Raw genomic sequence first — 27,382 nt, forward strand, 5'->3', positions numbered from 1 at the left:
CCTTACATTTTCACCCATCAGTTCTGCATTTTGGAATGCAGTGAGTATCTTATATTATTGTTATTTTAGTTAATAATGAAGTGTGGAGGAACAGCTATACTGAGCTCCATTTGGGTAAAGAGCCTTAGCTGAGGTCATGCATCCTCTGAAAAAAAGAGAAGTAGTAAGTAATTGCCATGGAGTTGGAATCGCTTTTTTTGCCTTGCACTGCTTTGTAAGTTAAAATCAACATAGTTCTAAGAAGGAGGAAAAGGTAGTAGGGAACTGTAATGTGTTCTGGGTATATTTCAGGGGAATCTGCATGGATGTGAAATCATTACTTCATGCTGATTGTTAATTTTTTTGAAAGATTGCCTTCCTAGTGGAGAGAGAGCTTGTTGCCTTTAACTTCTAAAAATGAAATCCAGAAAGTCCTGGGCAAACCATAATGGTGGAATACATGAGATTTTTTTCTTAGGTCTCTTTTAAGAAAACTTTAGAAAATTATTCTTAAATGATAATCAGCTTATGGTCTGTTGCTAACCAAAAAGAAACACAGTCCCCTTGTGAGTTAAAGGAATGCTTCAGAGGATGCACTGGAGGAAGGTCTGAGATGTTGGGTTTTAGGATGTACTAGCTTAAACAAAAGCCTTAAGAGAATCATTGCTTTAGCTGACAAAATAAGGCTTAGTTATATAAACCTTTTTTATTCAAAACTTTGTGCTTTGTAAGGGTTATTTTTTCCTTAAGCTCCCAGAGACTCCAATGAGTTTTGTCTAAGTGCACCTCTCATGTCCCAGTGTTACATATTTGCCTTTGTACACTAAAGGCAAAATTTATTCAACGTTTCCAGAGATAAGTTACAACTAGGTAATTGTTGCAGATGAACACCTTTGAGAGTGGTTTGTGTTTGTTGCTTTTTTTCATACATTACCTGTGCTTATAATGTGAATAATATATTTATATTTTTTTCCCCCTACTTTAGGTTGTTGGGGTTACCCAGAGCTAAAATGCTACATGCCTACAATCCTAGTAGAGATAGAGATGTTGTAGTCAATTCAGTGTTTACAGCTACTAGACAGTTTCATGTGTCTCCTGCTCATAGCCGGGTGAGTGTTGATGTACTTTTGGAAACTATGTAGTGGCCAAGTGCCAAGCCTTCGTGCTTCCTTTGGCACAAGCTCTTCATTCTGTGTTTTCTCTTCGTGCTTTTTTGTAGGACCTCCAACTCTTTCTCTGTTTTGCTAGTGGTTTTTTTTGCTCACTTCTACTTAGACTGGTATGGGATGAGACATTCAAAACCTACAGTAGGGAAATGTGTTTGACAGTAACAGAGGAAGAGAAGAATTTTTCAGTGTTAGAGAGGCTGTTTAAATCTCGTTCTATTCTGAGCAGCATTATACAGTGATCCACAGGCCATGTGGGTGTTCTACAGCCTTGAATTTTCAGTCTTTTGAATGGTCTTGCATATTCCTCAGAAAAACCTACAGTGAAATGTTTTATGCATTTCATATTGCAATTATGACCATAATTGCCTTTATAATCTAAGACCATTATTTCAACTGATTTTTTAAACAATGTATAACAATATAATGCATGTTAAAAATGAATTGCTGTGATCTCGTTTTGATGAAGCCCAGATTTTATCCTCTGCTGATGCACAAAGGGGTTTTATTAGGTTTTCATCTGATTTGTGCTTTTACTATGGGTGAGTGGTTATTACTGTGCAGACATAAATGTCATTGTTCTTTCAGTTAGACTCTCTGGTTACTAATGGTGTTGCCTAAGTTCAGCTTTAACTCACTTGACTGTGTATCACAGGGGGATTGATTCACTTTGTAATAGCCATCTGTATGTGGGGAAGTGTTTTTGTGCATACAGAGGCTGTTGGTGATGCATGGTTAACAACTTACACAAAAAGAAGCCTTGACCAATGAGGCCCGAGCTAGCTGAGAAACTCCAGCCATTATTTGGCAAGCTACTGCATGGTTTCAGTTCTTCTCTGTGGTGAGAGTTGAGGGTTGTGGACAGGTGAAACTTCTCAGCACTGAAGTTCTGCTTAGTGAGATCTACAGATAGGGGTGTGTGTGTGGAAATATCCACTGGGCCGTGTGACTGAGTGGTGGGTGTGTGATCACTGGCACCAAGCAAGCAAGCTTCTTTGTGATCTCTGCAGGTGATTCCAGCGATGGGAAAGGTGTCTTTCAGAGTACTCTTCCTGCCGACAGAAGAAGGCAGTATTGAAAGCTCATTATTTATAAATACCTCATCTCATGGAGTACTTTCATGTCAGGTAACCAGTCTTGTTTTTAGCTTGAGTTTTGGATTTACTTGTGTTTTATAAAGTGAGTTTCATATTTTTAGAGACTGTCAAAATTTGTTGAATTCCTGATACAAATCAGGTGGGGTAATATCAACAATACATCTCTTTTACCAGATCATGCTAGTCTCCTGATCATGTACATGTATATGGTTAAAATTGCTACTGTTAGTGGGGCTACTTGTGGTTGTAAAATGAAGTGTATGTGCATACCTACAAGATCATTGTCTAGTTGGTTTCATATACTACTGCAGTCTAGACTGCACTGTGCTGGAATGCATTTGTTATGAAAAGCCCATTAGAAAATATTTTAGGTGCTTTTCAGCTACTCTGCAGGATTTTATGTAAACACATTAGAGATGTAGCACAGGGTGAGAAATTTAGGCCCTTGAAACATGAAAGTAGAAGTAATGGTTGTGCATTAAAGCTGTCTATTTTCTAATTAACTAGTGAACTCCAGCAGGTCTTTGGCTTTTTAAAAATTTTATGAGGGACATTATATACTCCAAATTCTTGGCTTTTATTAATTTGTTAAAGAAACATTTTAACTCTGAATAGAGTGATTTATAAAACAAGATGAACTTTAATCAATCATCTAGCTATTTCATCTTCATACTTTGATACTGTGCTGGAAAACAAAGCTCCTTAAATTGAAGCTTAGGTAAGTTTAATTGAAATACATGTTTTGTAATACAAACTTTACATTTATCTAGTATTTATTAGAGGAAATGCCACATTTGACAGGAACATTTCATTAAGGATGAGGAAAAAGTGCATTATAAAGTGATTGACCTTTTCTTTTTGACATCCCTCCTCTCCTTGTGCTCACTCCTGAGCATTTATTGCCCGGTCAGCTCAGCCAGGGCCTTTTCAACAAGTTGTAGGGAAGCAGTTGTCAGTGCCATCTATTGGGCTGAGGCAAAAATCAGTAGCAGACTGGTTTTCATGGACATTTTCACCAGTGACCTGAAACAGAGGAAGTAGCTGCCATTGATTTCAACTTGCATTAGGTTTAAGAGTTTCAAAATCAGGCAAACTCAAGTGTTTGATGCACAGTTACAGTGCTTTTGAGAGCCCCAAAGTCTTGAAATGTTTGAAGTCTCTAGTGCATTTATACAAGAGTATGTACAGAGGAATCATCCACATGGAGATGAGTTACCATTGTAGTAAAATGTACTTTGTAAATACCTCCATTAAAAAAAGCCATATTCCCTCTCATCTGGTATTTTCTATCTGTAGTCAGAGATCTTCAGTGAACATAGAATGCATTTTATTATCCTCTTAATTAAAAAGATGTGGGATTTTTCTATTAAAAAATAATAAATCTTTGCATACATGTGAAAAACCACAAGTAGTTTTCTTAACCTCTGATGCTGCCCCCCTCCTCAATGTCTCTGGCTCCACATGCACCCCCGCAGTTATCGTGCGTCTCATTCTCATAAACTAATCTTGGTGGAGCAAAATATAAATGCAGTAAAACCATACAACTTAAAAATCTTACAGTGTTCTGAAAATTGCAGACTTTGAAAACCAAAATGATCAGAAATTATTTTACTCAGTTTTTAAGGTAGATGGTGATATATGTATTGTAATTGCCTGAAGGAGCATTTAGGTACTTTCTTTTGGGGATAACCTGATACTCTGCTGGTGTGTGTCTTTGTAATAGTGCCTGAATGAGTGAAGATTCTAAAGTGCTATTTATGTGTATGGTTACTTTCTGCATTGGAACTTTATGTCTATAAATTGTCTTTTGAAAGAACCTAATGTGAAAAACTGATCTGTTTCTTGGGAAGATTGTTATTATTAGCAAAATAGTTTTGTAAGTTGCTGCTATAAGTGAAATACTAGATGTTGATGTAATGAACTTTTTTTTAACACCAGGTTTTTGGAACAGGAACTCTGATGTCTTCTCCAGAAGAACCTAAAGTGCAGCTAGCAAATGCCTACTTACTGCTTCCACACATTCAAAACGTCCAGGCATCACACACACTGGTACAGTATATGTTTTGAGTGGAGATGGAACCTAAATCTGCTTAGCCATAGGAGCTTTTTGACCCCAGGTTGTTGGGATGCAAGGAACATTAATAAAAAATCTGAGTACCAGTGGCTGCAAGAGAGAAGTTGGTTTCTGTGATCAGCTGCTTTTATGAGACAGTCTTTGACATTTAAACTATTTGCACTTGTTCTTGTCCCAGCTCCTCTGCTGGGCTGTTCTCTCAGTTGTGCTGACGAAACTAGCTCAATGGGTTTTTGTCAGGTATCTGAAAGTTGTAGGCATGCTGGTTTACAATTCAGTCTGAATCCCTGAGTAGTGAAGTTTTGGGGAACATTTGACATTTTCCTTACTGTAGAGTAACAAGCATTATCCTATGCTTTATTTGTGGGGAGTACAAGCTTGAGGTCGTGTTTTGCGGCATGATACCACCTGGCACTAGTCTTGTTGCAGGACATGAGCTCTGAGAAAGCGTTGACTCAGTTCTCTGGGCGTAATTTTGCTGTGCTGTAATTGAGGAATTACTCTTGCTTGGAGTGCTCTGGCTGTGATCCTGGATCCCAGGTTTTCTGGTCTCCTGGCTCACTTGCTGGGAGGAAAGAAGAGCTGTGTCCAACACTGAATGTTTTAGTATGTCCACGTGGCCATTCAACAGGGGCTAGTTAGCACTAAGCCATAACAGATGGTGGAGCCCATATAGGTCATCTTTGTTTATCCAGCTTCTAGGTGCAGTCTTTGCTCTAGTTGCCTGGTTTTTGCCATTGTTTAGTATTTGGATGGCACTAACAGCAGCTACATCACTGCCTCAGTATGTTCAAAATGGTATAAATGTCAATGGAGGAGTGACATGCAGCATAGAGGGCCTTATCAAAGGAGGGGCAGGCGTCTCTTTGCTGACTTCCCAGAGGAGTTCGAAGTTTGTGAACTGATGACTTGGGAAATACTGCAAGTACTGGCAGGAGTCGAACACTTGTTAAGCTGTGTTTTGGGCTGGTGGGCAGAGGGTCAGAGAAGCAAACATGCAAGTGTGGTGCTTGGGTGTGGAGAAAGAAGGTAGTTGGACAGTAGAGTTTTTTTGGTGTGCCATCCTGATAACTGCCTGCAAAACACTGATGAAACTCTGCTGAATCATTTTTGCAGGGACAGCTTATTAACACTGTTCAGAGTGGAAATACCACTTTAGGGTCTGTGACTGTCCAGGACAGAAACTTTGAAGGATTGACCTACAGGAGGAAGAGCAGGCTTGTTCAGTGTTTGTTGTTTTTTAACGATACTGTACCCAAACTCTAGGAAATGGCTTGAACTTTACAGTCCTGATAATTATGCAGGAATATATCCAGAAATCTTTTATAGAGCCATGTCTGATTGACATCTCCTTGATGGATGAATTATTTCCTAAGTAACTGCCGGCTGTACTCTCCCCCAGCGAGAATCCTAGACCTTTGTCAGAAGTAGGGCTTCTTGCAAATCAGATGGAGGGTTCAGATTTTTAGGGTTTTATTGACAGAGGCCTCTGTTTCTTTAAAATTTAAGTGTGAGAACTTACCAAAACTGGCAAGAATTTAATTTGTGTGGCTTCTATCAGTTGTCTCTATTCAGTTCATATAGCATTTGTGGGTGCCGAGTTGTGTGTGCCTGCGTACCTGATACGGAATAGAGGCACCAGGTAATGAAGTGGCAGAGGTTGTACTGATTTGCAACGCTTTAACTTTTCCCTGCTGTGACATTCCTTTTCAATTTGCATCTGGTACAAGCATTCACTGCATAACTCAGCTCTCTGCTCTGATGCATTAGCAGTGATATTTACAGTGTAAACAGAGTGCTTGCACTGGTGGGAGATGTGGATGTGGTCCTGGGTTTATTTTCTTGGAAACTCTGCTTCTGACAGTGTTTTCTTCTCAGATGCTTTATCTTCTCTTTAGGGTTAACTCAGAGCCATCCTGTTGGTGTTGTAAGATAGTGGGCATGACAGTTACACGACTATTGTCTGCCTTAGAGAAATGCAAACCCATTTCCATTTCTGAAGATAGCTTCACAAATAAGTAAAAATTTCTCATAGAAAACAGATCAGCATCAAATATACCCCAATAGCATTTTTTTCCCCTCTGTATGTTTTACATTAGCAGCTTTCTATGTTAGATCTATGCCAGGTCAAGAAAACAAAGGCTGGAAAAATATAATGTACTTGATTTTTTTTTTTTTTTTGATGGTGATGTGGGGGTCTTAAACTACTTTAAACTACAGTGGCATTGAATAAGGACTAACAAATCGTTATTTAGGACAATGGAAGCAGTAGTATTCTCTCAAGAAGCACTCATAATGGAAGTCTGAGCTTAAAGGTTTATCTGAGGCGACCCTCAAAGTTGTAACCTTACTGCCTCGTTAAAACTCCACTAGCAGCCGTGACTGTGAGAGGTTAGGAAGTGGTGCATTTTTTGGAATCAAATGGGGTTTTTTTCTGCTCTCAGAATTTGATGAGGACAAAAGCATCTGTGAAAAAGAAAGGAGGTTGCAGGGGTTCAAGTTGTTGGGGACAGAGTTTGAGTCACTGCTAACCACCTTTGCAGGGGTTACACCGCCCTCTTGTGTGAAGCTTCAGTCATTTTGGTATGAAATCCTATTAAATAGGCAATGCAGATGTTGGCTTCATTTTTCCAGTGCTTTTATAAAACTGGACCCTGTGAAATGCCACACTTGTGGTAAACTTTGCTGCTCAGATGCCCCCTGTCTGCCCCCTTCTTCCTGTCCTAGGGAGGTACGAAATAGGGTGCTAGAAACTTTCAAAAGTTTCTTCGGTTTTCCTTTTCAGCATCAAATTATTAAAATTGTTTAGAAGTCAGTTTCATCAACACCTCCAAAAACTTTAACCTGCAGATACCTATTGAGATATTTAGTTCAGTATCACAAGAGAAACAGAGGGTGGGGGTTCCACATTGGTTTCAAAATTAGATGGAAATTTTGCTGTAATTAAGGCACTGATAGATCTGTCATTCTGATTCTGGTTTTTGTTTGTTTGTTTTTGTAACTTTTTGTTTGATTTAGAATCAAGACATACTGACTGAGCAGTTTGTGCAAATAATTTGACGCTGCAGGTTTTGCAGATAGCTTTCATGAACTACATTTAGCTTTGTTGGTGGTGTTGCCCCATTAGATTTATGAGTGCTTTACAAGGTAGCAAAGTCAATGTCATCTTTTATTTTATTTTATTTTCCCATTCCAGTCAATAAAAAGGCAACACAATCAATAAAAAGGTGAAACAAGTATTTTCTGTCTGTCCATTTTGGCATGAAGCCTATGTATCAGACCATGTCCAAGAATTATTATGTTCTTGGCCTGGCAGCTGTGTTTCAGTATCCAGTCAACAAAGAAAATACACAGAAAACAAGGAAATAAGCTTTTATATTATACAAAAAGGGTCTGTTGAATACAGGTTTTTGACATATGAAAGTTTATTTAAATTCTCATGCAGATGCTCTATAAATATTGAATGATCATGTGTAATAATACTTCGATAAGTAAATAGATACTGATAGAGTCCTGAAATTTGGAGACTGATTGATGGTCTACTGTATAGAGTAGTCATATTCATTTTTAAAAATTCCTTACATTGCTCTGTTATGTATGCATGGAAGCAGTCTATTATCTTTATAATATATGGTATATGAATCAGATTTATGTGATATCATTTGAAGCAATGTGCTTGATGTTTTCTTCAATTTTCTTTCTTACAGGCAGAAACTATGAATGCTACTCTCTTACGGGTTCACCTTGAATGCAGTTTACCTAATGACACATATCAGTTAGTTAAGGTATGTTTTATTATTATTTTATATCTATTTAGGTCTTCTTATTTTAAGCCAAGCTTAGAGGGATGCTTTCTAGAGCTCTAGAAGTTTTAGCAACAATGTAGTTTTCAGTGTCTCAAAGGGGAATTGTGCTTTTATAAAACTGTATCCTGGGATACCAAATAAATGTGACACATGTCACACTAAAATCTTTAGGAGAGAGGGAGATGAAAAAAGATACCAAATACTCCATAAACGTCCAAAGAACCAAACCAATACCAATCCAACAGGCTAAGTGTTCTAATGTGTGAGTGTTGTATTACTTACATAGGGCACAAAACTGATTAGATCCCTGTAATTTCTTTTCTCCGGAAATGTTTCACGAATGTCTGGTTCACAGTGAGAAGTGATCTGTGAACTGAGGGGCTGAAGCCTGGGCTGGTTGGTCCATGTTGGGGGTCCCTGGAGGAGGCCATGGACCTGGGCCATGAGGAGGGGCGAGTATGTTAGCAGAGATGCCCCCTCCAAAAGCACTGAGGCCCAGACTCCGTAGCTGTATTTGTGTACATTGCACGTGGCAGCTGTCCTATGCTGTTCCTCTTCATGTTTGGTTCTTGCATTGAATAGTGCATAGGTACACCTGAACATTTGAGGTTGCATGGAGTGCAGCTGCCTGCTCTTTGATCTGAGCTTCCCAACACCGTGCCTGTGCTCCAGTCTCCATGGCAGCCTCCTCTCCTGCTCCTGGCAGCCATTTCAAGTGCTGAGGTTTTCTTTGATGCTGTGTGAGCGGTGAGCTGGCATCCCATTCCCAGGCACTTCCTGGCTCCTGCTGTACTTCCTTGCTGCACTTCAGATTAGCTGAAGGTGTTTTGCTGCACTTCTGAGAGCACTTCATGTGCCAGTTCTCTACTCCTCCACGTCCTAAGCAAATTAGTCCTCTTGGTAGGGCATTGGAGCTTGGGTTTAGCAACCTTTGTGGTGTGATGCAGAATCAATTTATGTTATTCACTGTTGATTGTCTAGTTTTGTTTTGCTTTGTTGGCTTTAATTTTTTGTGTGAAATGTTGTCTGTGTCTTTGTAGTTGCTAGGACTCAGCTGTGTTAACAGCAGCCACTCTTTACAGATAGAAATAAGATCCTACTTGTATTTATCTGAAGTATTCTAGCCAGACGACAGTGTTTTCTATTAAGAAATGTACATGTATGTTTGTTTTTTTAAAATTACTTCAGTGAGAAATGGAGACAATAAACACAGGATTTGGAAAAATTAACTATAAACAGACCAGTGAACATGAACTGTCTTCCTACCATTAAGACACATGCATCAGTCTGTTTATGGCACATTTTATTGAAGGCAGAGGATTTAACAAAGGAAACTGTTTTGCAGTCCCTGAGGTGAGACTGACTAAGACAGTTTATGAATTTGCATTCTCTCAAGGTTCGGTGTCCTTTTTAGTTGTTTTTGTCTTTGTTTTTGCTGTGCTGTCTGTACTTGCACTGTGTTTGGTTTCTTCTCAGATTTTAGCAGAGATCCTAATTACTCCTGTTTTGCCAGCATTTTGGTGCTGGAAACCTTGTCTATTAGATAATACCTTTGATTAATTTCTCAAGATACCTTACTGTAATGAATTTTTTCTGTTCTATCCCCCATCATACACACCCCATATCCCTTGTCTCACTTCAGAGTTGCTGTTTTATGTCTGATGACCCAATGCTGCTAGAAATGAGCTTGACAGTAAGAGTGGAAAATGCCCAGCAAGATTTTGTGGAGCACAGACAATACTTACTGGAGAATCTTTTTGTTGTTTATGTAGCAATGGAAAAAACAAAGACCTCAGGTAAGTCCTAAATATGCCTCTTAATTGTAATACAGCTTGGTTTTATACTTAAATTGTAATTTGATGCGCTAAATTGAATAAAATTCAGTTACAGCTTAATTTCATGAGTGAGGGAAACCAAATCAGTTCAGTTAAACATAACTTGTCAGAGAATTTGTGTAGAGTTACCTTAAACACAGTTCTCTTCATGAAGGTAACAGTTGCAAAGTTGTAAACTATATCTGTTTTATTCTTTTATCTGTTTCATCTTTTATCTGTTTCATCTTTTATCATTCTTGTATCTGTTTTTTGTCATTTTTCTTTCTTTTATCTGTTTCATCTTTTATATCTGTTTTCATTCTTCAATCCTCCATGCTTATGCATCTGCTTAAGTAGTATAGAAGGATGGCATGGTCCTTCGATTTCTACAACTGCATTTCTGATTTCTCATTAATTAAATTGACCATAATGGGACTGTGAATGCAGAATGGTTCTTATAGTACTGGGAATAGTGGCCGTTTTGGAAAGTAGGGTAATGAAGTAATACAGATGTCCACATCATTTCTTCTTGTAAGCTAGAATTCCACCAGCAAAACAATCAACTCCTTGCAGTTTCTTTATGCTGCAAATCCTCTAAATCCAGGGGATTTTAAATTATCACAGAGCTTTGCAGTCTGTTAGAATAGCTTTTTTTTTAGACTGCAAGTTTTACTTAATGATTGGAGAAGAAGGAACTGCTTAAGAATCCAGATTAAAATAATATTTTTTTAACATACTTGTTAAAAATTAACATCTTTTTGTCTTTTGCAAAATGCCTTTCAAAACCTAGTCACAAAACAATATGTGCAATATATACTATTTCCCTTGTACCTGTTCTGTGATGTGATATTTCACAGCTGAAACTGAAATACCCACTGTAAACCAAGGTTCCTTGCTGGTGAGATGCCAGTGCTTTGCTGTATTGAGTTGTGGATGTACATTTATTCTGATGCTGGTAGAAAATTGTTCACGTCTCTTGTGTCAAGGGTGCTCGCCCTGAACACTTTCAATGGTTAAAGTACTGGAAGTATGCTTTTAGGGCTGTTTTCTGTTAAATGTGGTGCACTTACAAGTCCTCACTGTGTCAGAGGTTGGTCCTGTAAGCCCTTTGGAATTGCTGTTGGTGAGAAGTTCCATGTTGTGCTCCATCAGTACCGATGGTGGCTTTACCATATCAAATAGCAATGCTTGCTTGCCTTCTGTTTGAATAATGAAATGAGAAATGTAGTCTTGAGGGAAAAGTCTGACTGATGGGAATATGATGCTGTGTTAGCCTCTGTGTGCAACATGTGTCAGCACCTAGAGAGGGACAGCAGGTAGGGAGTGTCTGCACAGGGGAACTAGCCAGCTGGAAAGGTTGAAGAAGAGTATGCACTTTACACAGCTCTCTGGGTATATGGAGCATCTGTTCACTCATAATTAGCATCTTGAACCCTCTTTTGGAAGCTGGCACTTGTAGTCTTTCTTTCAAACAGCTGAGCAAAACACACACATTATTAAAAATAGTGGCTGGTGAACTGGGAGAGTGTCCTCTCACTGTGAACCTGCATATACTGATGTAATTCAAGCATAAGCAAGGGTAAGAACTCAAGTTGTCTTCCTTCTGGAAGTTGGCTGACCGCCTGTAGTATAAAAGTCATCTCTTATTCTGTTCTGCTGTTCTTTTCTTGGTGCTCTACATCTTCATCATGTCCTGTGAACAGGAACATAGCTTTGCCAGTGACAAAGGGTGATTACCCAGTACAGATGTACCACTTTATTGGCAGTTGAAAGCTGTGTTATACCTGTCTCCAGTTGCTTTAGGCAATAGTTTGCTACTGTACCAGGTGATAGGACCATTCCTGTTTTGATCCCAAAGCACTGAATCTGGGTTCACATTGTCTCCTTAGAATGCTTTCTATTTAAAGCAGGTGAGCCAGGATCTCGTGTAGCTGATGTGATGCAGAACAGTAAAAACTAATTTCTCTCCTGCTGTTCATAATCTGGCCCTTAGAAAGTTACTTCAGCACCAACCATCCTTCTTTCTTTCTCTTGTCACACAAAGATTTTTAAATTTAAATTAGGATTGCTTCTCATATGAGTGTCTGACAAAACAAGAGTGCTTCCATCCTTGGTGAACTTACCTTGGTGTTTGTTCTTTTGGACAGGTCATTCATCAGTAGACGTGCATATTATGCATTCTGGAAACAACCTTGTGCATATACAGGTAATTGTGGTCTTCAGGAAGTCATAATTTAGGGTGTCGAATTTGACTGGGGAATTAACTCGCTGGCTTTCTCTAGTAGCAGATTGATTTTGCTGGTAGCAAATGTCACACTTCTAAATTTTTAAAATGTCCAAATGTCTAATAAATCCTTGAGACGATGAGTTGTAATTCAGTGATGGATTTTTTTTTAATGACATAAGAGCTGTTAAACTGAATAAAAATTCATGTGTTGATTTAGAAGATATGAGAAAATGGCAGATGGTAGGTTGCAAATTTGACAAGAAGATAGACTAATACAGGAGCTGCTATACTAATAATGGTAGTACTGCTACAAAGATGATCATGTCTTGTCTTCTTGCAGGAAATACGGCAGTTGTCACAAAAAGACACACCTCCTGTGGAGTTTGAGCCAGTACTGCTATCTTCATCGTCTACTAACTTTACAAAAGTTGCTTCTATTTCTTGTAAAGGTACAGGATACATATATTTAGAGATAATATGATTAAACAGGATTTGATTATGAAAGGGTAGCTTTTTTCAGCAGAGACCCTGAAAGATCTCAAAATCAATTTGTCTGGACTTTATTGAGAAGGAGCATGAATTCTTTCTGCTAATTGTTTCCACCATTTTTGTATATATATATATATATATACTTCCTCTTATGCTGATCAAAGGCTCTGAGGAAGGGGAAGAAAACATTTGCTAAAATGTTAGCATAATTATTGAATATGCTTTCTCAACATCCTTTTATAATATGCATTTTTTTCTGTTTCACATACGTTTGCTAAAAGGCTATTGTGCTTGGGTGGTCATTTTCTATGACATTTCTTGGCACGATCATTGAAGAGGTTTGCCTGAGACCAGACATGTTTGTGGCAGAGGTTGACATTTCAGTGTTCCTGACTCCAGCCTGTTTTCTATTCTGACCACTAGACTGCAGTGTACAGACTTTAAACTTTTATGAAACAAGCTGCTTTCAAAGTGACACTGAGACACGTTTTTCCTAGCAAAAAAAGGGCAAATAAGAAGAAAGAAGAGACTATTATGTTAAATGATTCTTTTTTCGGAGCAGTTTTTCACTTACTAAAAGGAGGCAGTGTGCACTGTTACATAAGAATGCTGTGCCAATGACATGTGGTTAAAATTGGTTGGGTTGCTCTTTGCAGCCTTGTTGTATGTGTTTTTTGAAGGTGTTTAGCATTCGTAAATTCTTGAAGTAAGGCTTGAAACCTCTGAAAATTAGGACTCGAGCAATTAAATGGTTTGCTCATCTCTGTGAGGGTTGGACCAGCAAATGTTCCTCTTTATGGTCTTGCAAATCTTCACATGAAAATCATTGTGGATATGCTTTTGTCCTGGCTGATCTATTCTGTGTGTCTGCTCTTTGCCCAGCTGCATCCTGTGACAGTGAAAGTCTTTATTCTGACAATAAGAAGAACAATGTATTGGAAGGCACTACAACACTAAAAGCCTGTCTTTCCTGTCCTGTAATGGAAGGGTAGGTTGACAGTGGATTTTTGTATGTTTGTTAACGCTCACTGGTATTATAATAAAAATATTGTAACGTACTTTTAAGAGAGGAAGTTAACTTGCTTTGTCACTGAATGATTCCAGGGTCAGTGAAGAGGCTTCTTCCTGTTATTACTGTGTCATTTGCCTGTGACATGTCAAGCAATAGTTACATATTTTATCCCAAGAAGAAAAGGATACGCCTTAGCAGCTCATATCATATAAATGTTGCTTAGTCTATGACAACATTTCCAGCAACCTGGTTAATGTAATGCAGAAGCTGGATAGTTTTAGAAAAAATGTGAAGTCTTTTCTTTCTTCAGTCATCTTTTGCCAATTTCATCCAACCTGCTGTTTCACAAAGCAGTAAGCAATGTTGTGTACTGTAGCATAACCAGGGGGTAGAGTTTTTGCCTACCTCTTTTACATGGTTTTTGTAAATTTTTACTCTCTTATGTAATTATTAAAAAGGACATAATTTTGTTCTTCTCTGTAAAAACTTAAAAGAGTTTCTTTATGCAAGAATACTGAGTATCTTGTCTTGTATGGACTACTTATGTGTGCTCAAGGACTATTGCAGATGTATTTTGTTTTCTGGATTTACTTACAGGTATTTTGATGTAGATCCTTCTGCAGCATTGTTTCATATAGAACCACATCATAATACTTCAGGATTTTGGTCCATATGGTTTACAAATAATTTTTACTTCAGCATTGAATTGAATGAAGTCTTCATAGCCAGAGAAACAAAGAACATAGTAAAGGTAAGCTTTATTTCTTCTTCATACAGTGTTTTGTCTCTGATTTAAGGATATGGACCTTTGACATAGAAAATGGATTCTCTGAAGAACTTTGTGTTCTCAGAACTGGTTGGAATCAGTTAAAAATAAAGGTATCTGTAACTATTAGGTCCTGAAGATCTTACTGTCTCGTGAGGCATTATTCACTGTCCAGCTTAGTTTTGTATTGTTTTATTAACAACTGTTCTTTCATTTGAGTTGCAGCTACAGATGCATCAAATTATAGACTCTTGCTCTGTTCTCAGAACTGTTACATGTGTGTTTGTGCTCTTCAGGATTCAGCATTTCTTCATAGGCCATAATAGAAGTCTTTAGTGCATAGATGAGCTTTGAAGTTTAGAAGGCGAAGCCAATAATTTACTCGCGCAATTGCTTGATTCAAAGCAGGCAAATCTGCTTTATGAATACATCTAAATGTCTCTTTTTGTATTTTGATAGGAGATTTGCATGTGTGCACTGTGTGGGTCACTTATGGGCACATATGTGCATGCAGTAACAGCAAAAACATGAAGGAAGAGAAATTTTACATTTTTCAAGGTACCTCTTGCACCAGAAATGGTGTATAAATTGTAATTCAGTTTTTGTTTGATTCTTTCTAGATTCTGAACTTTGATGAACCTTTGACTCTACCTCCAGGCTGCTGGAATGTATTTTCTTTGAAGCTCAGTGTGAAAGACACTGTAACGAATGTGCTCTCTAGTATTTGTTTGGCCACAAATGTGGGAGTGATATTTGAAATACCTCTGCAGATATATGCGACTGTGTCCAAGGTATTGTATTCAGTTGTGTTGATTTATTATTAGGCCTTGCAAACCCAAATGCAGCAGTGCCTCTCTCAGGCCAGAAATCTGTTCCTTAGTCCTGAAAGAAAAGCTAAGTAGCAGACCACGCTGTGAAACAGTTCTGTAGCTTGAGAAGTCCCCAAAGTTAAGCAGTGATGGAATTATAGTTCTCTATTTTTAATTCTTTTTTTTTTTTTAGTCATTAAAATTATGCACTGAGAAACTGAAATTTGTTCTCTTATTTTGTCATATGGTCAGTCGTTTTTGTTTTGGTTTTCCAGCAGGGAGATCTTAATTTTGAAGCAGTTGCCCACTGTGATATTCAGTGCTACTTGGGAAAGTCTGATTCAGGTAAGCTCATCTCCGGCTTTTTTTGGCATCTGTCAGTAGTTTTATTGTAGAAAATTCATTTTATGTAGCAGGACTTGTAATGAGAATATGATAACATGATGACTTTTCAATGTCATCCATTAGAAATGGTGGCAGTAAAAAGGACTTACTAGAGCATATAAGCCTGTGCAATACACATACTCTTGTTTGCATGTACAATTACTGTGGTTTTGCAGATGTATTTCCTTAAGCAAATCTGATATGTAAAGTAATTTATATACTCTCACATATGCTTACTTTGAAGGGGAAAAGTGGGTTGCTGTTTTTATTTTTGGGTCTGGACCCTTTGCAGATACTGATTACTCATGTTCAGAAGTAGATTGATGGAAAGAGCAAAATCTGTTATCGTTTTAGCAAATCTGCTTTGGCAGAAGAGTCTCTCTCTCGACCGTTCTGCCTGGGACCTGGATTCTGAGCTTGCAAGTGACCTTTATGGAAGATGGCGTAAAATAAGACATGGGGAAGCCTGCAGGTCTGTACAGAATCTGTTGAAGTTCTTAATTCAAGCCAGTACAGTGTTGTAAGAAAGAATATTTCTGTTCTGAAGTATTCTTAATTAGAAGAAAACATTTTGGGCCTTCCTACGCTTAAGTTAGTTGTCTTGAAGCACCTGGAGTTTCAGAGCACTCCAGAACACACTCAGCTTTCATTTCAAGACACTGCCAGCCATAAGTAAGCTTTTCAGATGCTTGAACTTTAGAATGTAAATAATGTTCTGACTGTAGTTACCTCACCATGGCTACCTAGCATGAAAGCAGTCAAAGCATGTTTTACCAGATCATTTATGGAGTTGCATGACTCCTTCATCAACAGGTTGCATAGCACTCCTTTCAGGATTAGGGTCTTTGGATGGCTTCTAGGGTACTTAGTCCCTGGTGTACATACACATAAGTTACACTGGCTCTCTGCTACTAGGGTACAGCTTTATGGGCTTTATTTAGTAAAGAGCATTTTCAAGGAAAGATAAGTTGATGTAATTATAAATCCTGGCAAATCATCTTTTTTCTTTTTCTGAAAATAAAAAAAAGAAAACAACTAACAAAGTTTTCTGGTTTTACCAATAAAGCAGGAGAAGTATTTTAGGATCGCCTCACTTTATTCAGCAGAAGAAGTCTGAAGAGGAATCCTTTGCCTTTTTCTTGCCGCGATTGACTACAGAGCCCAGCCTTACACTCAACTTCAGTGCCACAGCCGTTAAAAGTAGTATGGTGAGGATGGTTGTTATTACAGTTTTCTGAGTTGTGTATGTTTAGCTTGTTTAAATAACAAAGTTTGTGGTTAATGTTTGGTGTTGCTTAGCATTTTCATACTGCTGGTAAATCAGTGTTTTGATCCAATTTAAGATACTAGATTTATATCCCTTTGGCTCTTTGGTAAGTTTTCTAGCTGCCTAGTTGTAATGTTTTAATACAAGGAGAGGAGTAAAGCAACGTAGGTCTTATCCAACAATTGTTCGTGGTTGTCAAAGTTTTCCTTGCATCATTGTATAAGTTACATGTTTGTGGTAAAATATTTGAACAAAGGACTAGGGATAGGGTGTACTGTTATTAATGATGCATGTGGTTACAGTAAAGTCTTCCTCATACCACTGCCTTGTGTAACAGAAGTGTGTAAAACATTTATGAGAGATACACCACTTGCAGAGCACTCTTCCAGCCACACTGACAATTATGTCTTTCTTGTTTGTCAGATTTAGGTCTCCACTAACCTACCCTATGCCAGAACCAGTCATATGGAAATAGTTTTCATATGCACATTGTGAATTACCTTAATATTCCATGTGTCCAATTTAATTGTTAGTCATTACAGTAATGTGTATAATAACCTGCTAGCACTCAGACTTCTGTGAGAAGGGGTGGCACTTCACTAACTGCACTTTCTTCTGTGCAAGAGCTTTGTTCATGTCTGCCTGCATAAATCAAACTCCAAATGAAAGGATTGTTGGGGGAGCGGGGGCAGTCTATATTTTTATACACACAGTTCTTCGGGCACTCTTAGCTGATTTTCCAAATTATGACATTGTGGTGACATGTCCTGCTGTTCCATGCAGTCTTGTGCATGTATGATTATACTGCATTAAGACAGAAGCCAGATTGAAGTCCCTTGAAAATGCAGATCATATTACCAGTGCTGAACTGTTTTACCATCCAGTTCTCAAATATGTAGTTTTTAACTTTTTCTTTTCCCCTCCAAACTATTTAGGTAAAATATTTCGTACTAAGAAACCCTTCATCCTTCCCAGTTACGTTGCAGCTTCTGCCTCTTTCTTACTACCCTGATCCCCAAGCTTCACTGAGTCTGCTGAACAAATGGTAAAAAACTATCTCAGGATACTGTTTTCCCTTTTAAAAGATCTATTTGCTATGCCTTATGATTGTTGCTTATTGTAGTTTTTTAATTTTTCAAAGTGTCACTTAGGTGGGGACAATGTTCTGACTCATTTTAGAAGATATAATCATGTTCAGAGCAGCTTCCTGTATGGTGCTTGACTTTGTAATGTACCTCATCATTGATGAATTACAAATTGAGTATGTTTTAAGCAAGTTTCTGTCTGCCAGATCTGTAGTTAGTCATCTTTTAGGATCTGAGGCTTAGTGCAAGCTGCCCAGGTGAGGTGAACAACTTACAGAATTGGGGATGTGCATGTCCCCACAATGCCGGTTGGTATCTATACAGGGTCTGTAGCCTGATCACTGAGAAGAAGGTATCTGAACCATCCCACCACGAAAAATTTTTTTCTTAGCCTTTTCTTAGATAATAATCCAAGTTACAGAGGACACAGGAACCAGGAAGAAAAATTCAGGTCCAGAGTCAGGAACCCCACCATAAATGTTTAGGGCCAGCTAAGTAAATGTTTCTGCATTGTTTTGGACTTCCTGTTTTAGAACTAGGATGATCTAATGAGAAATCTAGATTAGAGTTAGATGAGCAATAAAGGGGCACAGTGAGGTGAGCTGAAATTCACCAGAATAAGCCCTGGCTGTCACACTTAGAGAAAATGATGTAGTTGGTAGGACTGCTTGGTTCAAGACAGTGGGATTTTACTCATGTGCCGAAGTGTAACTTGCATATTTGGGGTCCAGATTCCTGTGTAATTGCTTCCTTAACCTCATTTCTTTACATAGGTATGTGTATGTGCATATATATATGTGTGTGTATGTATATATATGCACATTAATAACTACATCTGTTTGCATACTAAATGTGATTTCCACAGAGACTCTTTCTAGTGGTTTGAAATTACATTTTCTCTGTATTTTCACATTTTAATTTCTGGAGATCTTCTAGGTTTACAAGAAATCACATCCATTAACTGTTTCTTTTTAAGCTAGTGTCATTGACAGTTGTGACAAGTGAGTTTTCATTTTAGTGGCTTGAGGTCCATTAGTCCTCTATAACCTAAATTTTACCTGTTGGTTCTCGTACGTCAGTTTTTAATACCTTCATGTCAAATGGTTATAATTTGTGCTCAGGTAAATAATCAACTACTTTACATGAATTTGATTTGTAAATTATGTGATAGAAAACAGAAATTTGTCCCAAACAAATCATGAGTAGAAAGGGAGATATTTGAGTAAATTAATGAGATTTAATGATTATTATTTCTTAACAGTTATGTGAGCAGAAAAAGCTTTGGGGTGTTTGTATTTGTGTGGCTTAAAAATTATATTTCTTGACTGTGAGCATTTACAATATTGTACACTGATATATCTAAAATGCCCAGCCATTTGTCTGTGTTCCAAATGTGTGGAATTCATGTAAAACTGATTTGTAGTGTATTCTGTTAAAATGCAGACCCGTATTTCACGTCTGCCAAAATGAAATTGTAAAAATAATCTTTATTTTAGAACGGATGCCAGCATGTAAAAATAAGTCAATTCACTTCTGACAGGCTGGGTTTCAAGTGCTTAACTTTTTCTTTTGGTTTATTTAGGTTCGGCATAAATGTGCAAGCTATTAATTTCACAACCACCGAATTCAGGCTAATGGATGAATGTTCTCACAGGGTAAGATGGCTACTTTTGGTAGAAGAAGTGGTCTGGCACACTAGAGAAAGCTTTTCCTAGCTATGCTACTTTTCAGTCGTTCCGAGGTACTATTTAAAGCATAGTGTTTTCTTGATTGTTAGGTGTGTATCTTTGCAGTTAATTATTTTTCAGAGTTTTAGTCTGTTTTGAAAACAGACTCAAAAGCTATAGGAAGGGAGTGCATGTGTGCCTGGACACTGTGTGTACGTGTTGAGGAGGCCACTGTTTGCATTCTCTGTTGAGACTTAGCTTTTAGCTCCAGGTTGAACATGAAGTGTTAGGCTTTTGAGTCAGTGATGTCAGGAACTAGCTGATTATCTTTTCAGTACACTACTGTCCGGTAGTTCAATGAAGGAGAAGACTGGATTTCTACATTTCAGCTTTGTGTCATTGCAGCTCCCAGATTCAGGTTTGGAATGTCATGGTTCTTGCTGGTTCCCATTGCCTAATTTTTACATATGTGTGATAACACTTGACTGTGTCACACCAGTGCTGAGCTGTGGTTAAACCCTGAGATGATGTGTCATGGGTGACAGAAACAGAGAAGATGCTGTATCGGGGATGTTGGCATATTTTGGTGACCAGAGTACCATCCAGAGTATGCAGATAATTTCTTCTTAGACTTCTGGTTTGTCCAAAAGCCCGGAATTCATGTATTTTCCTTGCTTTTTGGGCATGCTCTAGACTCATCTTTAATGTCCTGTGTAGATACATGTTTCTGCACATATGCTTTAAGACCTTAATGAAATTTCTTATAAAAAGAAAAGAGTATGTTTGCTGCACTAATCAAAGCTGACCTTTCGGTTTTGGCAGCAGTTGTAAGAGTTGTTGTAAAAGAGAGGAGACAGCAATTCATAAACCCTTGCCTGTAGGCACACTCTGAGAAGGTAGTATGTGGGTAGGACTGAGTTTCGACAGTCCCATGCACCATACTCTTGACCAAATGGAAAAATAATGGTACATCTTTGCATCAGTGTGTGCAACACATGTTTTTCTTTAGATTTGAAGAGCTATGGGGAACATCTATGGTTAGATAGGTATTCAGCACATATGAGATGGATCTTGGCTTGTTAAACAAATCACTAGTTCTTAATATTCGAATTTTTCAATTCGTTATCATTTCCCTAGTCACTTTATGTGTAATGAATTGTTAGGTTCACGTTTGAGTGCGTGCATTTCTTTTTAGGGAGTGACATGGTGAAGTTTGCAAATGTTGTATGTGGCTTGCTTTTAATAAATACTGCTTGTTAAATGCAGGTTCTGAAAGTTTTTTTATGTTATTTTTCATAAAATAGACTAAGAATAAAAACATTTTGAACTGAAAAATATCAGAAAAGCTGTTAATAAATCAGCCATAAATGAAAAACAATCAAGCAAGAGCCTGTTTTGGAATGTTTATGGTTGCTTTGACTGCTATAGCTATCTGATCACCCCTTTCTAAGACAAGACCCCCAGTTCTGGAAGAGCAAGTTTTAGGGCTATTTTCATTTCTATAGTGGCAGAAAGAATAAGCAATGGTATCAAAAACAAACAAACCAAAAATTTACATTATTTCCAGACTAAGTGAACTTCTGGTAGTTCTGGTTTTCAATAATACAGTAGGGAATTCACTTTGGCTTCTTTCCAGTGACTCAAATGATCAGCATATTTGCCAACAGTCCCTTTCTCACTTAAATCAAGTTGTAAGTCATATGCTGAGGGTATAATGGTTGCCACATTTCCCTATGCAATCAGTACACTGTCAGTTCTTGTGCTGTGAAGTGTTTCAGGATTCTTTGAGTATGAAAGACACTATATAATTTCTTTTCCATCTGAGCAAATAAAAACTGTTTTGAAAAAAATGAAGTAATACATTCCTCATAATAAGTGCAGTAATATGAACTTTTGCTCAAATAAACAACCTTATCTGATGTTTTATGCTGTCAAAATGAAAGACTTTTGTATAACAAGTTAGCAGTTTCTGCACCTTGCCAAAAATATCTTATGTAGTGCTAAGTAACGATACGGTGCTTTCTTTATTGGCATCTTTAAACACACATGGTTTCTGTGAATAAGAAGTGCATTTTTGTTTAACAGAATGCACATCAAGAGGATTTCATCAGCAAGAAATGCAGTTCTGAGCTGCTTTTGTTAAGTTTACAGCCACTGGAAACCAGAAGAGTTGGTGTAATTTTTACACCGCTTGACTACAAAAGAGTAACTTCCCTTATTTTAATCAGGTAAGCCTCGTTTCAGTTTTAAGTCAGAATCAAACAACTCAATGTAAAATGAATTTGCAAAATCGCAGAGCATGGACAAATGCTCAAAATTTGAAAGCCAGAATACCTCTGATTTTATAGAAAGTGCTTAAAGTGTGTTTGTGCCTCATGTCTCAGTCATTAAAAAATACAGTCTTATTTTCTTGATATGTGGTCATTGGGTTATAAAATGTATATGAATATACTGAGGTAATTTTGAGTTAAGAGAGAAACACATTGCATGGCTTTGCTATTTTCAGCTTGACTCCATAATGATAGGATTTATGGATCCAATGAGTCTTACGTGCACCCAAACATTGGTTATCTTTGTAGGAAAAGAGTTTATGGAAGAAGAAACCATTTTTACTAGGTGGCACAATTATTATCCAGTGACAGTGGTTACAAAACTTGTTCCTTCACTATGTGAAATTCACTAGTGACTGGTTCTGGAGTGATCCCATCTCTGTTTAGGGAAAACCTGACCAGTTTTGGCCACTGACTCTGTTACTGAAACACTGTTGTTGGTTTGGCACCTAGAGAGCAAAGCCGTGATTTTGCAAACTTAATTTGTGTTTTAGTGACTGATTGCTTGATTTTTACATTATGGCAGAAACAACTTAACTGTTCTGGATGTGGTCAATGTAGAAGGCTTTGGAGCCAAAGAATTGCTTAAAGTAGGGGGAAGACTACCTGGTGCAGGAGGATCTCTTCGATTCAAGGTGCCAGAAGCTACGCTAATGGACTGCAGACGACGTGAGTAAGAAGACACAGGTCTCTAGTTTTGTAGCTGGCTGCATTACTCTGTAGTGGTACTGATATGGTACATTAATGTTAAGTAAACAGAATGTTAAAAGGTGAACAGCTTGGTCATGAGGGGTGTAGATTCTGTTTTTACAAAACACTCACTGAGAATGGTTAAAAGTTCTAGAACTACACTACTGCAAAACAGGTTATATTAAGTGTTTTATTAGATTGTAAATAAAAATAGCAATTTACTTGTAAATGTAAGAAAGTCATTTTTATGCACTGTTAAATGATTGCTCTCTTTTTTTCCTTTAAGAACTGAAAGACAGCAAGCAAATTCTATCCATAACGAAGAACTTCAAAGTAGAGAATATTGGGCCTCTTCCTATAACAATTTCATCGATGAAAATCAATGGTTACAGTTGCCAAGGATATGGATTTGAAGTGTTAGACTGTCAGGAATTTTTCCTGGCCCAGAACTCATCACGAGAGATCAGCATTGTGTAAGCACTGACAAATTTGCTGACAAAATAACTTTAGTGGAAATTTGTGGGTATGATGCTGCAGTAACATACCCACACTCAAACTTGTGAATGTAAATGTCATAAGCCTTTCCCTAGGGGTAATAGTAACAAATGGATAATATAATAGTGTCTCTTTACAGGACTCATAATTTCTAAAAAGCAGCATACATACTTTTATCAGTGCATTATGAAGTAATAAATTAAAGCAAAAGAGTTGCCACAATTTTTAATTTGATTGTTATTCTCTAGCATGTTCCGAGTAGCCTGACCATAATCTAGTCATGTTTTCCAAACACTGAACATAGTCTAAAACTGATTCTTTTTAAAATCCTCTTGAGTGAAAGATACTGTGACTTAAGCATAAGTAGAGTTGATATTACTATATTAAAGTAACTTCAGTTTCCTATACAACAAGTATCATCTCTACTAATTAAAAAGGCAAGTCATACCTTCTAGCAGTACCCGTGGCAGTCAAATAGAGTAATGAGGTGGGTCAGGGAAGTGGAGGAAGAGACAAATCTGATGTTTTCTTCTGCTTTCCCTGTCTTTCCAGCTTTGTACCCTAGTACCTGCCCCATTCTGAAATAATGCTGCCTGTACTCTTGACAACTGTGCTTTTGTTAAAGAGTTTTGTAAAACCTGAGTTGTTCATGTGCACCTCCTTGAAAAAAGGAAAACTAGTCACAGTAACGAGAGTATTGTGAAGAGTCACAAGAAAACCACGTATATTACCAACTGAAGATGACCTAAAAGTCTTAACTGCTGTTAGGTGCTAATGCCACGTGCACAGTTTAAGCAGACAGTGGACATTTATTTCATTGCCTTTTTTTTTTCCATATTATTAAATCAGGAATTATTTTGTATTTTTTGTATCAATGTGACTTCAGAAAATTAAATTCAGCCCAAAAATGGAAAAGTAACACCAGTTCTGTCTGTTTTTCCTAATAGATTCACTCCTGACTTTACGTCTTCCTGGGTAATTCGTGAGCTTACACTGGTGACTGCTGCTGATTTGGAGTTCCACTTCACACTCAACGTGACTCTTCCTCACCATCTATTACCACTATGTGCAGACGTGGTGCCAGGCCCCAGCTGGGAAGAGTCTTTCTGGAGGCTCACTGTCCTCTTTGTAAGGTAATGCTTTCAGGACCCTTGCAACAGTTTGAAAGGGACCTGCCAGGGAAAGATCAGCAAGCACTTTTGCCTTCTGTTAGATTTTTTGTGATGATAGGACCTTAAATCTCTACTGCATCTGTCTCCTGAGAGTCCTGCCAACTGGCTGTGACAGCTTAGATGTGGTAACAGTAGCTGGTGATGGAGTTGGCAAGCATTTCTTGCTGCTCCTCCTGATAAACTTCCATGTTAAGGCTGCAATGAAAAAGGGTTAGGATATCCCTATGGGAATTCTCAGCATACTAGAAGACTTGCTCCCACCACAGTAGAGACACACATGTAACATCTTAGTATCTGAACATTACAAATAGAGTTGAGTGGGCTTGAAGATTCTTTTTAAGTATTCCTGGAAAATTAACGTGAATTTTATTTATAGTTTCAGACAACTACTTGAGGACTTGCTTCTTCTTCTGCTTCTTTTCTCCTTTCACATGTCAAATATTATTTGTGTTTATGGTTAGTTTTTGCTAGGCACACTGCAAAACAGGCTACCCCAGAAAGATGGTGGGGATTGTGTTAGCTGATTCTTTGCTGGCACATGCTAAACTGCTTTGAAGAAGACTACCTTTGTAAAACAATGAAGGGTTCTGCTTCTGCACACACTGCTTTTTTTGTCTTCCTTTACTGACCTTTCACACTGAGTACTGTGAACTGAATGCTGTGTTGGGCACAGGTGATGTTCAGTGCTTTCATCACACCAACCCTGAATTCCTACAAGAAGCAGTGACTGTGAATGTCACAATGGTAACATACATGTGCTGATGCATATCCGAGATCCTGATGCACATTGCGGTGCTGCTTGCATTGTTTTGACACGGAAAACAGAGCACAAATGAAGAAGTAGCAGTGACCACATTGTGTGGTTCTAGATGCAACAAAAAGGGACTGTAGGGATCTGAAAAATCAGGAATTTCTCATTCTGTTTTCCTGCTAACAAAGTTTATACTGCATGACTGAAAAAGGTGGTTTGATGAATTACAAAGATTTTTGTTCTGATCCATTTATTTTTGGTGCAATTAATACACCATGTATAAAGAGGATATTTTGCAGCTTCATTTTTAGTTCAGAAATACAGTAGCATTTGTGGCTCATTTTATGCCAGCATTTTCTCTAGGAAAAGAAAGAGACAGTATTAAATAAATATCAAAATAATGACATGACTATCATGAATGAATAGAAGGCATGCAGAAGACTGATAGGTATCTTCTACAATGTATAGTCATTGACTTGTAGTGAGACTTCTAAATTATCTCTAAATGAATGACTAGGTTTTTTAGAAGGCACTGCTTCTTTGTTAGTTTTTTTTAAAGCTTGTGACTGAGTTATTTTATAGACCTAATAACTAGTAAGGGCTATAAGGAAAAAAAGGAACGCTATTGCAACTATTACTTTTCACAACTATGTTGAGTTTTCTTGTCTGTCTTTTTACTTAGAATTTAGTAGCAAAATATTTCAAAAGTGCATCTTGTTAGAAGCTTTTTAACTCTTTCACTGAATATTTCTGAAAGTTGTAGACATCAGTATCTGTTGTTCTCTTTGGCAGTTTGTCCCTGCTCGGAGTGATTCTGATAGCCTTCCAGCAAGCCCAGTATATTCTAGCAGAGTTCATGAAATCAAGACAGAGGCCAAATCCTAATTCTTCACCACAGCAGAACAGCAACTCTGTTGACGTAATCAGCTCTGATTCCTACAAGTAAAAAGACTTTTTTTCTTCTTTTGTACCTTGGAGTGATGCTTTCTGTCTGTTTGTATTGTGATATTGCTGTGGGCTGGTTTAGAGGAGATGGTGTTCTAAGCAACCTCTTTTCAGAGAACTTTCAGTGTTGTGGTGTATATTTATCTCCACACAAAAGAAATTGAAGAACTCAAGCGTTTATTAATCTTGTATATTGCCAATAGTACATAAGGAAAAATTATGTGATGAAAGTAAAGGATATACCATGTGTGGCAACCATGGAAAGAATGGAAAATACATTGATGATTCACAAATCTGACCCTCTTGAGTGGTCAGTTACACTGAAGCATGTAAGTGTGTTTGATGTCTGAGCACATACTTAGTCTTGCTCAACTCCCACTGAATCAGAATGGGCTTAGGTGTATGATAAAGTGAAGACTTAATGCAATTTCATGGCTTGAGAATATGCCCCCCTTTTGTTTCTTACAAAAATATCTCATAAAGCAATTCATGTTAGCTTTATAAAGAAAAATAACCCCAAATAACTTATTTCTTCTCCAGGGGAAGTTGCAAGACATTTATGGATTCCTACAGTTCCTCAGATAAAGGTAAAGGGAAGGGCTTCCTATCTGTAGGCACTTCTTCCAGCCGAAGTCAGAGCGCAGCAAAGAGAAGTCCTGCAACCTACAGCCACTCTCAAAAGAAACACAAATGTTCAGTTTACTACAGTAAGCAGAAACCAAACACAGCAGCTGGCAGTGCCATTGCAGCTACTGATGAGAAGCAGAATCAGATTGCAGAGAACCAAATCTCAGCACCAAAAGAGGACATTTGCACTGATGTTGTCAGTGAGAACTGGGTAACTCTGAAGTATGCAAATGGCATAAACGTTAACAAGAATTTAACTCTTCCAGAAGACTTTCTGGGTAAAGAAGAAAGTACACTGAAAAATACAGTTCTCATTAAAAATACTTCTTCAGAGTGTGATCTGAAGGAAGATCTTCAAACATGTATGTTTCCTAAGGAAACTAACCTTAAAACTTCAGAAAATCTAGCTGAGCTCAAAGAACAGGAGTTCTGTCCTGTGAAGATGTCCAAGAAGCTACCTGAAAGTCACTTGTGCAGAAATTCACCTCAACAACAGCCGGAACTGCAGGAAATTTCTAGGAAAATTAGTGGTAATTTTTTTCAAATTCTATTACTCTAAATTACTAGGTGAAATCTTTTGAGGAGTTCACTGTGATCAGGATTTTGTCTTTTGTGTGGGACAAGGAGATATGATACTTCTGATGCGTTCACTGTGATTTATCTGTTTACACTCCTAAGGAAGTAGCTTGCATTGAAAGTTGTTTCATGAGTTATAAATTTGCTTCATTTG

General features: G+C 37.8%; 1 protein-coding gene across 6 annotated transcripts in view; it reads left to right on the top strand.

The window, feature by feature from the left end:
* The first annotated feature begins 973 nt into the window (after window positions 1–973).
* Window positions 974–27,382, top strand: part of LOC135408245 (transmembrane protein 131-like) — a 41,290-nt gene continuing 14,881 nt past the window's right edge. For 2 of the 6 annotated variants that reach the window (XM_064643507.1, XM_064643510.1), the window contains exons 1-21: window positions 974–1,088; window positions 2,156–2,272; window positions 4,181–4,291; window positions 8,024–8,101; window positions 9,765–9,918; window positions 12,084–12,142; window positions 12,504–12,612; window positions 13,535–13,640; window positions 14,262–14,415; window positions 15,051–15,221; window positions 15,515–15,584; window positions 15,978–16,095; window positions 16,690–16,831; window positions 17,826–17,935; window positions 19,558–19,630; window positions 21,728–21,870; window positions 22,499–22,641; window positions 22,949–23,135; window positions 24,105–24,290; window positions 25,873–26,022; window positions 26,566–27,182. In XM_064643507.1, coding sequence (XP_064499577.1) covers window positions 990–1,088; window positions 2,156–2,272; window positions 4,181–4,291; window positions 8,024–8,101; window positions 9,765–9,918; window positions 12,084–12,142; window positions 12,504–12,612; window positions 13,535–13,640; window positions 14,262–14,415; window positions 15,051–15,221; window positions 15,515–15,584; window positions 15,978–16,095; window positions 16,690–16,831; window positions 17,826–17,935; window positions 19,558–19,630; window positions 21,728–21,870; window positions 22,499–22,641; window positions 22,949–23,135; window positions 24,105–24,290; window positions 25,873–26,022; window positions 26,566–27,182 — 3,097 coding nt within the window. In that variant the 5' untranslated portion in view covers window positions 974–989. Of the gene's footprint in view, window positions 1,089–2,155; window positions 2,273–4,180; window positions 4,292–8,023; window positions 8,102–9,310; window positions 9,476–9,764; window positions 9,919–12,083; window positions 12,143–12,503; window positions 12,613–13,534; window positions 13,641–14,261; window positions 14,416–15,050; window positions 15,222–15,514; window positions 15,585–15,977; window positions 16,096–16,689; window positions 16,832–17,825; window positions 17,936–19,557; window positions 19,631–21,727; window positions 21,871–22,498; window positions 22,642–22,948; window positions 23,136–24,104; window positions 24,291–25,872; window positions 26,023–26,565; window positions 27,183–27,382 lie in introns of those variants that run through there. The other 4 variants (XM_064643508.1, XM_064643511.1, XM_064643509.1 and 1 more) reach the window with 3 other exon arrangements.

The sequence above is a fragment of the Pseudopipra pipra genome, unplaced genomic scaffold, assembly GCF_036250125.1.
Source record: "Pseudopipra pipra isolate bDixPip1 unplaced genomic scaffold, bDixPip1.hap1 HAP1_SCAFFOLD_267, whole genome shotgun sequence".
Lineage (NCBI taxonomy): Eukaryota > Metazoa > Chordata > Aves > Passeriformes > Pipridae > Pseudopipra > Pseudopipra pipra.